Genomic DNA, 14,334 nt, shown 5'->3' with positions numbered 1-14,334 from the left:
TGGGAAACTCAAGTAATCTTGCTGATTAAACTTTGGCTCGATGAAGTCTATTGGTGGTTTGAAAACCAATTATCAAGTAAATTATTGAATTATTATGATTAATATCCGGATGCAATAGTTTGTACAATAGACAGATTATATATCATAGGTCTTCTTGCTAAACTTTATCTATTTCTATAATGGAGCGCAAAGCTGATGCTGTTTCGATAGCATATAAAGTAAATATGCTTGAATAGACGTTTTTTTGCATTCAAGAAATTTTCAGTAAGATATTATTTAGAGATGAATATTGTCGATTGTTGTTTTAAAGATATTTCATGTTGATGCTTTTGCATGAGATGAATATCTTCTGTAAACTACAAAATGCGTATTGAATAAAATTATTATTTAACTATCTTATGCAAGTATCTATCTTATCTATCAAATCTATTTCCCATTAAAGATAACGAAGATAAGTTATCAGTAAGTTTTGGATTAATGTTTGAGCAATAAATATGGCGTGACTTCCGAGCCACTACGCGCATTCCTTTACTAATGGCATCCGAAATTTCATCTAGAAAATGGGCAAACTGTCTCGAAAATAGTTTAGTCAGTTTTTCTGACAGCTTGGCAAAACGCAATGGGTTTCCTTTGTTGAATTATAAAAAAAAACATAGTTTATAACTACTAGCCTTTGTAAATCTGCGACCATGAGCACATTTTTGCTGTAGTTTGACAGAGACCTCATAACTTTACGCAAGTAGGAACACATCCCACCCAGTTCATCTACGCCTACGAGAACCCATCGACAAATGAGACCCAAAAACGCGCTCGGAATGTCACACCGGGACAAAATGATTAAGTTATTAAAACATACATTCCATTTCCTTACAGCATATCTCATCCAAAAGCATTCGATTTTAACTTATCAACTTGTCAGTTTAGAGCTTAATCCTCAAATATAAATTTTAGACTAAAATAAAACGGATAAACTCGATCGGATTTTGTCAACGCCCTCAAGTGACAAGCACTTGAACAATTTATAATTGCTACAGCTCCAGGGTGTGACATAGACATACACACGCACACACACACACACGGACACGCACAGTGTTAGCGCACAACAATTTGCATAAATTGCGCGCAAAACATAAAGTTTGCGCATTTAAGTAAGTAACGATAGATAAATTCACACAAGATGACAACTCGGAAATTTACACCATTTGGAGTCGACGACATACTAAAGGCTAATGTTGAAAGAAAAAAAAGTATAATTTTTGAAGGAAGTTGCTGTCGGAGGGAATGCTTCGAACGAGAATCAACGCAAAATGTTCAATATGAAATAAAAGGTAACGTGTGAATCACTCTTTATCACATGTATTTACTTCAGATTATTTTACTGCAGTTCGTTTTAAATTCTAGAGTAGATTTAAATGCTATAACATAATACGAAAACCCAAAGTCAATTCATGTCGATTTCTACGTAAAGGAAGTAAAAATAAAATTGTTTTGGTAACTTTTATGAACTAGTAAACATCTCACCAAATAAGACACATTACAATAAAACGATCATTGGATAAAATGACTTAAGTGTTGTTCAACTATTTTCATAATATTAAATCAACCGACATCTTAATTTGTATATAACACAAAGGCGCTAGGAGTAATTAGGTTCTCCAATTCGTTAAAGATTCGATGAAATACAAGAAACGACTCTTTATCTATTTTTGGTGTATGCGTCAAGGCAAAGTGTTTAATATTGATTACTTTATAGGCATAAAACGGCGCTTACGTTGGCATTCAGGGAAATTCTTCAACGTTCTATTCCCACATTTTTTGAGGAAATCCCAATTTCTAAAAATACGATGATACACTAGATTGAACTAGAACAAAGTCTAGACAATGCCGTAGTAATGAGTCACGTAGTTATGTGGATTTATTGAGTTATTGGACTAAGTTTACAGTGAACTAAATTCATCAATTTTTTATTATTGCTTAAAATAGAGGATTTTTAGGACTATATTTTTTCTACAGAATGCGACAAAAAAACAAGGAGAATACCAGTGATAAAAAGAACAGAACACGACTTCATCTGCAAGCAGAGTAACGAGCAATTTCATGACGAAGACAATTTCGAAAGTAGAAAACAAACAGGGCGAAGATCGCGAACAGTTTATACAAGAGGTCAAGTTAAAGAGCTTGAGAAACTATTTCAACTTAATCATTACGTTGATCTTGAGTCAAGAAAATCACTATCAAGAAAAATTGGATTAGATGAAGAAAGGATACAGGTAAATAACTAGTAAATTGTGTTATAATTCCTGATAGGAACGACAAAGTCCCCATTGGAAAAGAGGAATGCAGATGACGTCATACAGTAAACCATCTCCGGCACCTAAGCGCATGCGCAGCGAAAATAGATCAAATTAACTGAGAAGAATACCGTTCTCACACAACGCAAGCAAAGTTGAAATAGGTTTGAAAAGTTGAAACACGTTCACGCAGATTCATCATTCTTCATGTTAACCACACTTGCTAGAATATAACAAATATACACAAAGTACGACACGCATAGATCCATTTTAGACATTGACAGGGGGGGACACACCAATTCTATGATATTTCAAGAAAAGACAGTGGATGGCCGGAAAAAAGTACAAACACCAAAGACAATGATAGAAATATAAAAGAGGACGAAATATGTTTTATACGATATAGTTTTGTTGTGTTAAGGTTTGGTTTCAAAATCGTCGAGCTAAATGGCGAAAAACAGAGAAGGTATGGGGTAGCAGCTCAAGAATGGCAGAATATGGTTTTTATGGAGCCATGGTTCGCTATTCAAAACAACTCAGCAAAATGAAAAGACCTCTTTTGAAGACACGTAGCATTCCCATGGCGACGATACAACTGGATGAATGAAATAATTTGGATTAGAGATGGATTAGGAGATGGAAACAATGTTAGTGAAATTTAAGAAGTAACAAACATTCAAAGACAATCAAGAACATTCCCTGAAACTCTTGATGTTTAAAAATAATATATGTAATATTTAATTTGTTTATCAGTCATTTTGCATACATTTATGTGTAGATTTACAGAATAAATATTTATTGTAAATATTATGATGATAGAGATTGAAAATGCTTAGTGCGAACGATTGAAAATGCTTATTCAATAGCTGCAGTAGAATTTTTCCTCACGATATCAATCTTATTTACGATACACGCTCCCAGATGCATTTTAACATTAAGTAAAATATCACCAAAACAAACATAATGGCCTTGTTTATGGAGCACTTTACCCAACTTAATTTCCGGGGCTGACAGTAAGCTTAAGTCGTAGCAAATCTACGACGACAAGAAAAAAGTATCTTAAGCTCGCCATTATCTGTACAAAAGCTAAGTAGCAAACTGATAGCTGCCTTTATCACGAAGGATAAAAACATAAAAACATCAAACTTTACTAATTATCTCGTTATCTATGTCAACAATACAGATAGCTTATGTACCATAATCACATGATCTGGACGTCAAAGAATCCAAACAATCACTGTAGCAAAAAGTATCGTGTCATTTAAGTCACGCAAGACCAGCCACTTTCAAAATAAATTTCGTTCGTCGGTGTCAAAAAATAGATTTTCAAATTTAATGTTTAATTAATTTTATGATAAATATGACGCATTTGCTGTTGCAATTAATCATATTTTACGAGCCTAAATATGAAGTGATCTTTTACGATGATATATAGCTCACAATATTAATCGCAAAATTGCAACCTGGTAACAAGTCAAACAAAATTCGTATCATTCAGACATTCTTCATTTTTCAACAGTGATCAACAAAAATGAAATCCTTTGCGCACGCGCATGTTGGATATTAGAAGTAATTTGGCTATCCGCCTATCATAAAGAAAAGCCCTTGCTTTCGTCATAAACATGCCTAAACTGGCTAATAAAAGTAAAATGTAGTTGACTAAACAGCTTAACAGGTTATCAACGTGTCTTAATCTTCCATAATCCAATCATCAAACGCACTAAACAAATGCTTTGACGCTGACATTAAAGTCTTGGAAAAACAAGACAAATAAGAATTTCTCATCAAAGTACATTTGTTATGATGGCCGGACAGCACATGAACGACTTGGCAAATAAGTTTTGGTCAGAAATTTTAATTTCATTATCGCTCTTTGTTTGTGTGCACAAAACGAAACTAGTTCTTTGTGCATTGTCATACGGTGATTGGTTAAATCGTGCTCACGTGACTAAAAACAAATAAAAATTGTCCATCGTGGTAAATAAAAATAAACATGCAAGTTCTCCCCCATACGGCTTTGGCAACAAAAAGTAGCTACTTCAAATTTTACATAATGCGATTTAAGGTCAGTTTAAATTCGTGATCTTTTAAGAACTTATTATTTTTGTTAATGCGTTTGGCGCACGAAAACTTTAAAATGAAGAACTTGTGATGTATTGTGATGCATCACACCATTTTATTTTCCATGTATGAAATTTAAACATTTCCCTCGACTTCGTCTCTTGGGTACATTGAAAACAAAAATTACCGAAATACAAGATTAAATATCTTATTTCAAACAGCCTCAACAACAAAATATTCGTGAACTCACCATTTTGACAGTCATTTTGTCTTCGGAGATTTTTCCGAAAGAAGTTTATCTTTAAGCTTTGACATTCTCTCGTCAATATCCAAATCATTGAAATTGTTATCGAAATATATCTAAAAAAATACATTCTCGTATCACGACGTTGTCCTATTTGCGAAAGGAAAATCGTTGTCACTCACATTCGCGTTTGGTCGCGTTTCCCCGGTTACGTATCGTTTTGATAACATTTCTTCATTAGCACTCTGCAGGGGTAAAAATCACAAGTAAAAAACGAAGCTGTTATTTTTAACGCAAAGTAATCATTGAAAACTATTTTTTCTTCAAGCTAAAGATGTTCGTCTTTCAGAGTATGTAGCTACAAACCTGGAAACTGAAATATTCAGGAGAAAGACTTTCCAAATAAAGAATTTTTTTTTCAAGACTCTTGATACGTGAGAAAACAGGTTTAGGCACAGCATTAACTATGAAAAACACAGAGAACTTGAATTTACACCTTAAAATCCCAACATTTCAATGAACATGGCTCCTAATGCAATGCATGTCTCCACAACTCCCCCTTTCAATGCAATGCATGTCTCCCGCTCCCTCCTTTCAACGCAATTCATGTCTCCCCACTCCCTCCTTTTAATGCGATGCATGTCTTCCCCACTCCCTTTCAATGCAATTCATGTCTCCCCGCTCCCTCCTTTCAATGCAATGCATGTCTTCCCCACTCCCTCCTTTCAATGCAATTCATGTCTCTCCCTCCCCTTTTAATGCGATGCATGTCTTCCCCACTCCCTCCTTTCAATGCAATTCATGTCTCTCCCACTTCCCCCCTTTCAATGCAATGCTCACAGAAGATTTATATAATCTATAACGACTCTCCGCTGACAAATAAATTTTCATTAGTTGCAGTCAAAAATGTCAACAAGCAGGGGTGGACAATCTTACCATTAAGATGAAGATGTGATTCGATATTATGCAGGCGTTCTTCTACTCCAGAAGGTAGTTCTTCAACATCTTCTGATGTTTTTTGCCGTTTTACAGGGATGGAGTACAACATTGTATCTACTGTAACATTGTCAGACTTCATTATTTTATCTTCGTGATCAGCATTTGTAACTAAAAAAGATTAAAACACACCCATAAGTGGAATAGAAGGAAAAAATCTCACTCTGAGAATTTCAACATACACAATAACAAATGTATGAGTAAACAAAATACTGCAATGCCAAACAACTTTCTGAACTTTTCCAATCTTTACAAGCACATAATACGTTTTCCTCGATGCAGGGAAAAAATTGAATTCAATAAAAGCAATGGTGAACCTGTTATATGACTATTTTGTCCAACTCTTGGCAAGAATACAGCATCAACCCTGGCACAGCTGAACTCTGTAGATACACAATAATACAATGAATGTTTTTGAAAACAAACCAAGATCCTGCGTCATTTCATGTCAAATCATCAGAGGGTTGTAATCTGAAAACTTTCTATTCTGCGCAGATCTATGTACAAAATGAACACATAAACTTAAACGGTGGTTGAGTTATGGCTGTTTAAAGAAATGCTAATTGGTACGTCTCGTACTAAATGCAAGGCTATGTCGGCTATGTCATATGTCATGTGAAAGAGCTCATGTCAAACTATCTGAAACGGCTAGTTTAATCATTTGCATTTCACAGAGAAAAATGGCAGGTAAAACACATTTACAGGACATTTTTCTGGCATTGAAAACGCATTTTTACATTGCTAATTAGAATAGTTTGTACAAATGCAATATCGCTTTTTGTACAAATTTTAATGTTGGGAGCATGGGATATTTATTTTCCCAGCAGATTTACCATTGGTAAAAGTGATGTCTAAGAGCATTTTATGTAATTTATTGAAAAAACGTTAACACTCGTTGTATTGATACAATCTTTTCATTCAAAAACCGATCTTACGTTTGCTTTAAACTACATCAGAGGCCCTCCACAAATGCAGTTTTAATTTGGATAATTTTCCTGCTTAGATGTGAACGTGTAAATTCTTTAACTTTAGTATTCGCTTGCGAAGATAAGAAGGATGGCAAAAAATTGTATATCGTACTTTTGCCACTGTGTTGTTTCGAAGAGATATTATAAAAACGCATTTTTTGGTCAAAAGCCAGGAGAAACAATCAAGAGACGCCTTAAAATAATGTTGTCAATGTATCGCATCTATCAAAATATTCAGAATCCTTGAGCATTGAACAGTGGTGTATGGAAGGAAGAAATGAAAACGATGTATGGACTGCTTTAAAAACATCAAAAGTCCGTTTGCAATGACTGTTGGCGCAGAGGAAAGAGGTTTGGAGGATTTGACAGAAGCAAGCATGCTACCAGAAATTAAGACTAGAGAATTCGACCTACACAGGCTGACGGAACAAATGTGAGTGAAATTAATGAAGAGCTACCACATCAGAAGATAAAATTAAGACTTTTACTTTCACAAGTACCATACAGAATACGTTCAATTGTTGTATGAGGATAATGCCACACATAATACAGCGATTATTAAATTGTTTTCCAATTAATAACATAAAATGTTCGAAAACATCACTCGTACAAATAGTAAGCCAGCTATGAAAATAATTAAATACATTAACTTTAGTATGTGGCATTTGTAAGAAATTGTCTAATTGGTAATGTAAAAACGCGTTTTCATTGACAAGAAAATATTCTGGAAATCATGTTTTTGTACCATAGCTGCCACTTGTCTTTGTCAAATGCATATCATTAAACTACTCGTTTCAACTACATGTTTCAGTAAGTTTGACATGAGCTTTTCAGATAATAAATGAACACAGCCTTCTGTTTAGTTCGAGATATATTGAAAATTTAACCAAATGTAACGACTAAAGAAATGCATGATAACCGGAAGTCAAAATATACTGTTCAAAATCTATGTGTATGCTTTTACAACTTAATTTTAATATATGTTTATAGCCTAACCCATACACGGTTATGTTGAAAAGTATTGGCACAATAGCACATGAATACAATATATCAAAACAAATTGAATTTTGGCCTTTCACTTTAAGTGATATTTTATAACTGTGAGGTATTAACATTAACATTTTTTCTAGCAGCCATAACTCACTAATTTCCTGATCTCAAACTATGTATGTGGTCATTTTGTTCCTATTTCTATTATTCCTGTAAGCAAAATCGGAAGTTAGGGTTACATTTGACATGGAATTACCCTACTTTAAAGTATGTGAGAGAACCGAACTCACCATTTTCTGTTTTGAGAAGATTGCAGAATTCTCGCTGATTATGTAAATCAACATCAAGTTGCTTTTTACTGACAAACGCAGCAATTCTCCTATCTATCTCGGCCTTATTAGCTGTGATTTGTACAAAAGATGAACTAGGACTTTGGCGTAAAATACTTTTTCCATCCAGGCATTGACTCAGCTTTGATTGCTCCATTAACTTGGTCTGGCAAAGCAAAAGCAAAAAAATATTTCACAACAGCAAACCAGTCTTTTGTTTCATGAAAAACTTAAATTACAAGTTTCATCAGCGAGTGAGAACTGAGAAGCCGAAAATTTGTGTGTCTCGTGCGTATTGATAAAAGTCATGAAATATCCAGCAGTAAATCTATGTCCTTTTCCTATACAAGTGTCTTGAATAACGTGGCGTATACCTGTAACAACTCAACTAGCTCTTGCACAATTTGCCAAAATGTTGCTTCACCTGTCGTGTGTTCGATAGTCCATTGGAATCTTTCATAATCGACTTTTAAATCAACACATTCACCAGCCATCTGCGAGTAAAAGACGCACCTTAACTTGCTTCAACACACACTCATAATTCGTTAAATTCACAAACCTTAAGTAAATGCATTTCTATTGCTTGAAGAACGTCAGCCATATTGAAAATACACGGACGTTGAAACTGGAACTAGGAGACCTTTTATCGTGAAATATTGTAATAAGTGTTATTAAATACAATATTCTTTGGTTTATTTGACTGGTTGGGACTTGGATTGCCCCCATTTTGAATGCCTCAAGATGTTTTTCCATGTGAGTGTACCAGATATATCATTTTTTTCATTCTTGACTCTTGGCTTCATCAGTGTCACTGTCAGTAATGTCAGTAATGTTTATGAGTTTAGATATCCCTTGAACACGAGATATTACTTCATCCTCGGTACTTTGGTCCAAATTTGCTGCAGACAGTGAAGCAGAAACTTTTCACTGAAGTGGAGGGAACCTGTACAGGGAAGTAGGTTAATGAAATATAATTTGGGGGCATCTTAATTCACATTATTATAATTTTGCTGCCATATAACCAATACTTACTGTTCTAGATATGGTTTTATAATTGCTGTGACAACCATTGATAATATTGGTGTTGGGGCTATTCAACCAGGTCGAGGTTTTGTGGTCTATCCAGTGAAGTATAAAGTAAAAAGTAAAATAGTTATATGATTACCATATTGGAAACAAGTTTAAAATTTGCCATAATTTTTGTCTCTGCAGGCAATTGTATTTAGGCCTTTTAAAGGTGAAGTCTTAGATGCAGCTGTTACTCAAGTGAATAAGGTTCACCTTTGTTTGTTTCATTCTCTTGCAACACTCGTGGATAAACAGCAATATTTCCTAAGTATAGGTTGGTCTGTTCACTGAGATTGGACCCTTATCATGTTTTATATCAAGACATGTAAGTTTGAATTTCTTTCTTTGAGATACCAGTTAACACCACTAACTTGCAACTTTGTTGATTTTCTGACTTATACTTTATTAATACTTTAGTCCATTCCTCCGGACATGAAGTTTGATCCACAGAGTAATCCACCATGTTACAAAACAGAAGATGAGGTTTGCTTGTATAGAATTAACATTAAACTTTTCAACACAGTTTTGTTGTCAGTTGGTTTCTGGATAGTAATATGGTCATCTAAGTTCATTAAATGGTGTGAAAATAAATTTCTTACATATTAATTAGGATGTTGTCATTCAACAAGGAGACGAAATACGTTTGCGTATTGTTGGTACAAGAGTTGATGCAAATGACATTGTAAGGGTTTCAAAATGATAGTTTAAGTTGGTGTTATAATAATATAACTTAGTAGATTAAATTTTTTTGTTTAGTTTGCCATCGGATCTCTTATGGACGACTTTCTTGGTGAGTGTTTGTTTTTCAAATAATAAAAACGATTAGTTGTAGTTCAATGTTTCTTATCATTTGTATGTACGTTTTATTAAGGTGTTGTTGGCGGTTGACGTGGAGAAGGTTACTCCGCGCCATTGTACCTTATCCAAATGATGGCTATAACGTTTGCCATGTAACAAAGACCCACTAATGAAACTGAAGTATCTTTAAGAGGACTCAACCTAAATGAACACTGTTTTTTAAATTATTTTGTAAAAAAAGCACCGCGCCGTTTATTCAATTCTCTCTTTGGTCATATATTTTTTAATAAATGTGCTTAATAGCTGTGTGTTTTCCTAGGATTCATAAAATATCACATTTCTAAAGCAACCGTTAAATTTCTTCGTATTGTGTTAATATTACGATCAATATAATCTTATATTGTAGTTCGAAATAGGAGTCGATTTTGGTCGTGCACATTTCCTTGTTATTAATTATACCGTTCAAATTTCTTTCACAAAACACTTTATACTGGAATCAAATAAATGACTATTATGGAAATAATCGTGATATTTAAACTGTTGTCATTTTTTTGCTCTTTTCAAGCGTCAGAAAAACACCTGCATCATTACTCATCTATTGTCAAACAAAGTATTCTTGCTTTCTACCTATAATCATCACGTTGTGATTGGTTGAGTTGTTATTAAACATGATGTGAGATTCTACCCCCTACGCAGATCACATATCGAGAATTAACTTTCTAATATGCTCTTATAATGACGAAAGTCGATTAAGGTCCGACACAATTCCTTAGAGTTGGGAATACGCCAATATTATCGTAGCTGATAACATGTTACTGATATACTGTCCATTTAAAATAACAAGAATACTCCATCGCTTTCAATTGTGTGCATAAAAAATTTTGAAAATCTAATTGGGGGTGCAGTGTAACTGAAGATAGTTCCACAGTAATCATTTAAATTGTAACAAATTCTTCATTCTTTTACCAAATGTATTATAACCTCATGCTTTACATAGCAATGCTTTTCATGATCAAATAATCTATTCCAACACGCTGCTTATTAAAATATTTACTCACAGATAAGAGCTAACTAGAAAAAAATTAAAATGGAAATCGAAATAAAAATATCTAAAGCATTGTCTATCATCACGTGTTTATAGCATTTTTGCACAGTAATGATAAAGTTTTTAGGACTAAAGGAGATATTCCATTTTTTCTATAATATGTTAGTTTCAAGATATATGAGTAAAGTGAATACGTTAATTGTACAATGTATCTTTATGACTAAAGTATGACTATAGTAAGAGAGATAATATTGCCTAAATAATACACAAAATGACATGAATTTATGAAACTTTATGTGCTCCATAGAAGTGTACATGTACATCCATGTTAACGGATAGCATGTATTAGGCAATCCTCGTTTACATAGAAGCATAACAATGTTGAATGGGTAATGAAGGAATTCCTTTGTATTTTCATTTAAAATAACGTTGACAAATGAAAGCTTGGGACACATCGTCTTAAAGTTACAAGTAAAACCATCAGCGAATATTACGAATTTAGTCTTTTGTCGGTCAATGTACAAATATTGCTCTTTGTCTTTCAAACATTGTACACTCAAATGACTGTGTCAAATATTTCGAGCTCGATTGTAGGGTTGGGAAAATGCACGGTTTCACTGAAATCGCTGCACCATCAAATATTATGACAGACCTTCTAAAAATAATTCATAAAAGTTTTATCGTTCTTTTTTTTCGGTAAATATACAAAGAAGAATAGTTGTTCACGGGTCTACATAGACATGGATACAGAATAGGAGCCATTTCATTGGTTAGTGAAAAGACGTCAACACGTGGCGTTGCAACAAAAACTGCATGTTTAACAAAAGGGCCAATGGAAGGCGTGTGGCACTTGCAATTAGCAATCCATAAACCTCTTAGTTTCGTCCGGGACAACGGGACAGGCAGCTGTTGCAGATCGTAATTATAACATTTGTACACATTCGACGTTGCTATCAAAGCGACTCGCATACTCATACTGAAAACATCTCGAACAGAAAAATTCGGACAAAAATCCTTTTTGCGAGAAAAGAGCGACGGTGATTTGAGAGTGTTCATTCCATCACTGACACTTACAACGAAGGAATTTCGTTTACGATTGAACTGGTACCTTCCCTAACTAATCATTCATCATGCCGAAAGCCTTTCTCGTGAAGAAACTTAAAACATCGAAATGGACAAGTGACACGGCAAAGATCAATAAAAAATTTCTGCGCGAGTTACAACGCGGCCGAGAAATGGGAATATGCGTTAAGACGATCAAAATAAAGAAAAGATCAAGTGGTCTTCCTGAGGCAAAGTTTGATGCAGCCAAGGAATTATTTTACGCAGAAGAAAAAGCAAAACAAGCGAACTATCCCGTTGAAATACATTATTCGACAACATCATTCCAAAGTTGTTTGGATGCATTGAAAAAACAAGCAAAGTCCTACATGGAGGAAAAAAGGGAAACGAAAATTGAAGGGAAAGAAATTCAACAGCAAATTCCAATCGAGCGTTGATAGTTCCTAATGAAAAATTTGAATTTCCAAAACCAAATGGTCCGCTGCCGCAATCCCAGTATATTTGCCAGCTTTGTAAGAAAGTTTACCCAGATCCATTTGCCTTAGCACAACATCGATGTTCCGGTATTAAGCACATGGAATACAGATGCCCCGAATGTGATAAAGTATTTAGTTGCCCAGCAAATCTTGCCTCACATCGACGTTGGCATAGACCAAAGTCACCGGGGAAAAAGGCCAACAAAGAAGCAACTATGAACAGAGATGATTTTCATAGCGAAGAAATGAGCAAAATAACACCAAGGAATTCAGCATCGTCGTCGGATTCTCAACATGAACAAAATTTAAACAACATGCAATACTTTTGCGAGATGTGTAATAAAAAATTCCGACGCAAAAGCTACCTGCAGAAGCATATAAATAATCATTGCAATGATCGTCCTGATCCATGTCAGTTTTGTGGTAAACTATTTCGCACTTTGACAAACCGCGCTAGACACGTTTTACAACACGCTGTTCTAAGGAATGAAGAAAAAATCAAACTGTGATTCGTCGACTGATATTTTCTGATGACTGATATAAGAAATATTTATAAATAATAATTCACATATAATATATATCAGAGTAATGACGAACGTCGAAGACATTCGTGAAAGGATAAACATTCCAATAAGTTTCTCATTTAAACTACAAATACACTTTAAGTCCATTAAACAAAGAGTTTTTACTGTGTTGTGTTTAACAATGAAAAAAGTACGACTTTGATACGTCAGCAAATGAAAAAAATATACTCAGCGTTCATTAAATTAAACAATTTTATTCATTCTTCAAGTGTCGAGTGGTATTTTCAGTCTTTTATGTAATATAGAAATATTGCCAATGCACAGTTTGGCAGACAAATATTTTGCAAATGGTTTTATTTTGGGCGTGTACAAAATTAATGACTCTAACACAAATACACGTACGTTCGTTGTCGATGAACAGATTTAAAGACGGTGACACTCATATTTACAAAAAAATAAACTTGACTGACAACGAGCACAGTTCGAGAAGATATAAATGTATCTAGGATAAAGTCCTGTTACTTTCGTTAATAATCGAGATCGCGTATACTGAAATTAACAACGCTCTTATGGATTGACTTTAAATAAATGCATTGTTTCACAGGTCGTGAGAAGCAGATGTTCGTACTAATATTGCCAAAATCGTTCATTACAGAAAAAATTTAAATGTATAATTTAATTTATGGTGTTATCATAAAGTACAAACGTTTCCATAACTCTATTACGATTAAGAAGAGATCGTTCAAATCCACATTGCATGGACATAAGCTTTACACAAAATGGTGATAAATGCAAAAATTTGCTTGGAAATTTTTTTGACGATTTAAAACAGAGTTGTATAAACAGGTTGTAATATCGTCTAGTACAACGCAAGAATGTCCGACAGAGAACAGCTGTCGGTGACGGCTTTCCTCTCTCGTTGGGTCTTTCGACATTATCTAGAAATATCTTCACTCAAATCGCACTTTATGGTTTTCAAATGAGAATGTTATGCCTCTTACATACAAGCAACACGCTCATTAAGCTTTAAGAACGTGCTGCTTTGAAAACTTTGTTTAACTACATTTTTCAACTCAAAATTATCATTATCATTAATGTCATTTCGAATATTCACAACGCGACATCGTCCCTTTTTTCATTCGCAAAACCAAAACATTCTAATGCTATTTGTTGCAGGTTGTTATAATTTTGAGAGAAACATTTAACTGCCATTGAACAATTTTTTTCTTTCCGATAAAATTTGAAGAATAAAGGCATTATAGCTAGATCGCGGAACAGCGCAGTAACATTACATATAGTCGAGAATGTTTGAGCTACACATTTAGTAAGTAAAAATAAGGTAGAAGGGATGTTATACAATTAAACGTGCTGATACATAAAATTGCATTTTCAAGTGCCACACAAGCGAAACAAAGAAGCACGCGCCACTTTCATGGATCATTAACTAAAGTGTATACATCGCATCTTTGAAACGTGTGCGTG

The 14,334-nt window shown here is 34.2% G+C and overlaps 4 protein-coding genes and 1 long non-coding RNA gene across 8 annotated transcripts; 3 read left to right on the top strand and 2 right to left on the bottom strand.

Annotated features, from left to right (window-relative positions):
* Window positions 1-1,052: 1,052 nt before the first annotated feature.
* LOC124443068 (visual system homeobox 1-like) lies at window positions 1,053-3,133 on the top strand. Of its 2 annotated transcripts, none has more exons than XM_046993594.1 (3): window positions 1,053-1,328; window positions 2,014-2,270; window positions 2,713-3,133. In XM_046993594.1, the coding sequence occupies exons 1-3, from the start codon at window positions 1,178-1,180 to the stop codon at window positions 2,896-2,898; spliced, it is 594 nt and encodes a 197-aa protein (XP_046849550.1). In that variant the 5' UTR covers window positions 1,053-1,177; the 3' UTR covers window positions 2,899-3,133. The 2 variants fall into 2 exon arrangements, with proteins under 2 accessions (XP_046849550.1, XP_046849549.1); XM_046993593.1 differs by having other exon boundaries at window positions 2,698-3,133.
* On the bottom strand, window positions 1,342-8,518 carry LOC124443062 (MAP3K12-binding inhibitory protein 1-like). 3 transcript variants are annotated; one of them, XM_046993588.1, is made up of 9 exons: window positions 8,439-8,518; window positions 8,254-8,373; window positions 7,841-8,045; window positions 5,910-5,975; window positions 5,533-5,703; window positions 4,963-5,060; window positions 4,779-4,841; window positions 4,603-4,712; window positions 1,342-1,833 (listed from the first exon to the last, which is right to left on the bottom strand). In XM_046993588.1, the coding sequence occupies exons 1-8, from the start codon at window positions 8,478-8,480 to the stop codon at window positions 4,614-4,616; spliced, it is 864 nt and encodes a 287-aa protein (XP_046849544.1). In that variant the 5' UTR covers window positions 8,481-8,518; the 3' UTR covers window positions 1,342-1,833; window positions 4,603-4,613. The 3 variants fall into 3 exon arrangements, with proteins under 3 accessions (XP_046849544.1, XP_046849543.1, XP_046849542.1); XM_046993587.1 differs by lacking the exon at window positions 1,342-1,833 and adding an exon at window positions 3,694-4,239; XM_046993586.1 differs by lacking the exon at window positions 1,342-1,833 and adding an exon at window positions 4,438-4,512.
* Window positions 8,511-10,282, top strand: LOC124443069 (DNA-directed RNA polymerase II subunit RPB7). The gene is made up of 9 exons (XM_046993596.1): window positions 8,511-8,632; window positions 8,725-8,834; window positions 8,920-9,016; window positions 9,092-9,154; window positions 9,222-9,272; window positions 9,365-9,430; window positions 9,558-9,629; window positions 9,704-9,737; window positions 9,819-10,282. Exons 1-9 carry the CDS (start codon window positions 8,621-8,623, stop codon window positions 9,833-9,835), a joined length of 522 nt encoding a protein of 173 aa, XP_046849552.1. The 5' UTR covers window positions 8,511-8,620; the 3' UTR covers window positions 9,836-10,282.
* On the bottom strand, window positions 8,735-9,241 carry LOC124443072. Its single transcript, XR_006947479.1, has 3 exons — window positions 9,161-9,241; window positions 8,912-8,997; window positions 8,735-8,822 (listed from the first exon to the last, which is right to left on the bottom strand). It is a non-coding gene; the product is annotated as an uncharacterized LOC124443072 (long non-coding RNA).
* Window positions 10,283-11,920: 1,638 nt separating the features above from the next.
* LOC124441759 (insulinoma-associated protein 1a-like) lies at window positions 11,921-13,003 on the top strand. Its single transcript, XM_046992225.1, has 2 exons — window positions 11,921-12,087; window positions 12,252-13,003. Exons 1-2 carry the CDS (start codon window positions 11,921-11,923, stop codon window positions 12,835-12,837), a joined length of 753 nt encoding a protein of 250 aa, XP_046848181.1. The 3' UTR covers window positions 12,838-13,003.
* The last annotated feature ends 1,331 nt before the right edge of the window (window positions 13,004-14,334 follow it).

The sequence above is a fragment of the Xenia sp. Carnegie-2017 genome, unplaced genomic scaffold, assembly GCF_021976095.1.
Source record: "Xenia sp. Carnegie-2017 unplaced genomic scaffold, XeniaSp_v1 HiC_scaffold_20, whole genome shotgun sequence".
NCBI lineage: Eukaryota > Metazoa > Cnidaria > Anthozoa > Malacalcyonacea > Xeniidae > Xenia > Xenia sp. Carnegie-2017.
The sequence above is the reverse complement of the archived record's forward strand: the minus strand, read 5'-3'. Positions and strand labels throughout refer to the sequence as shown.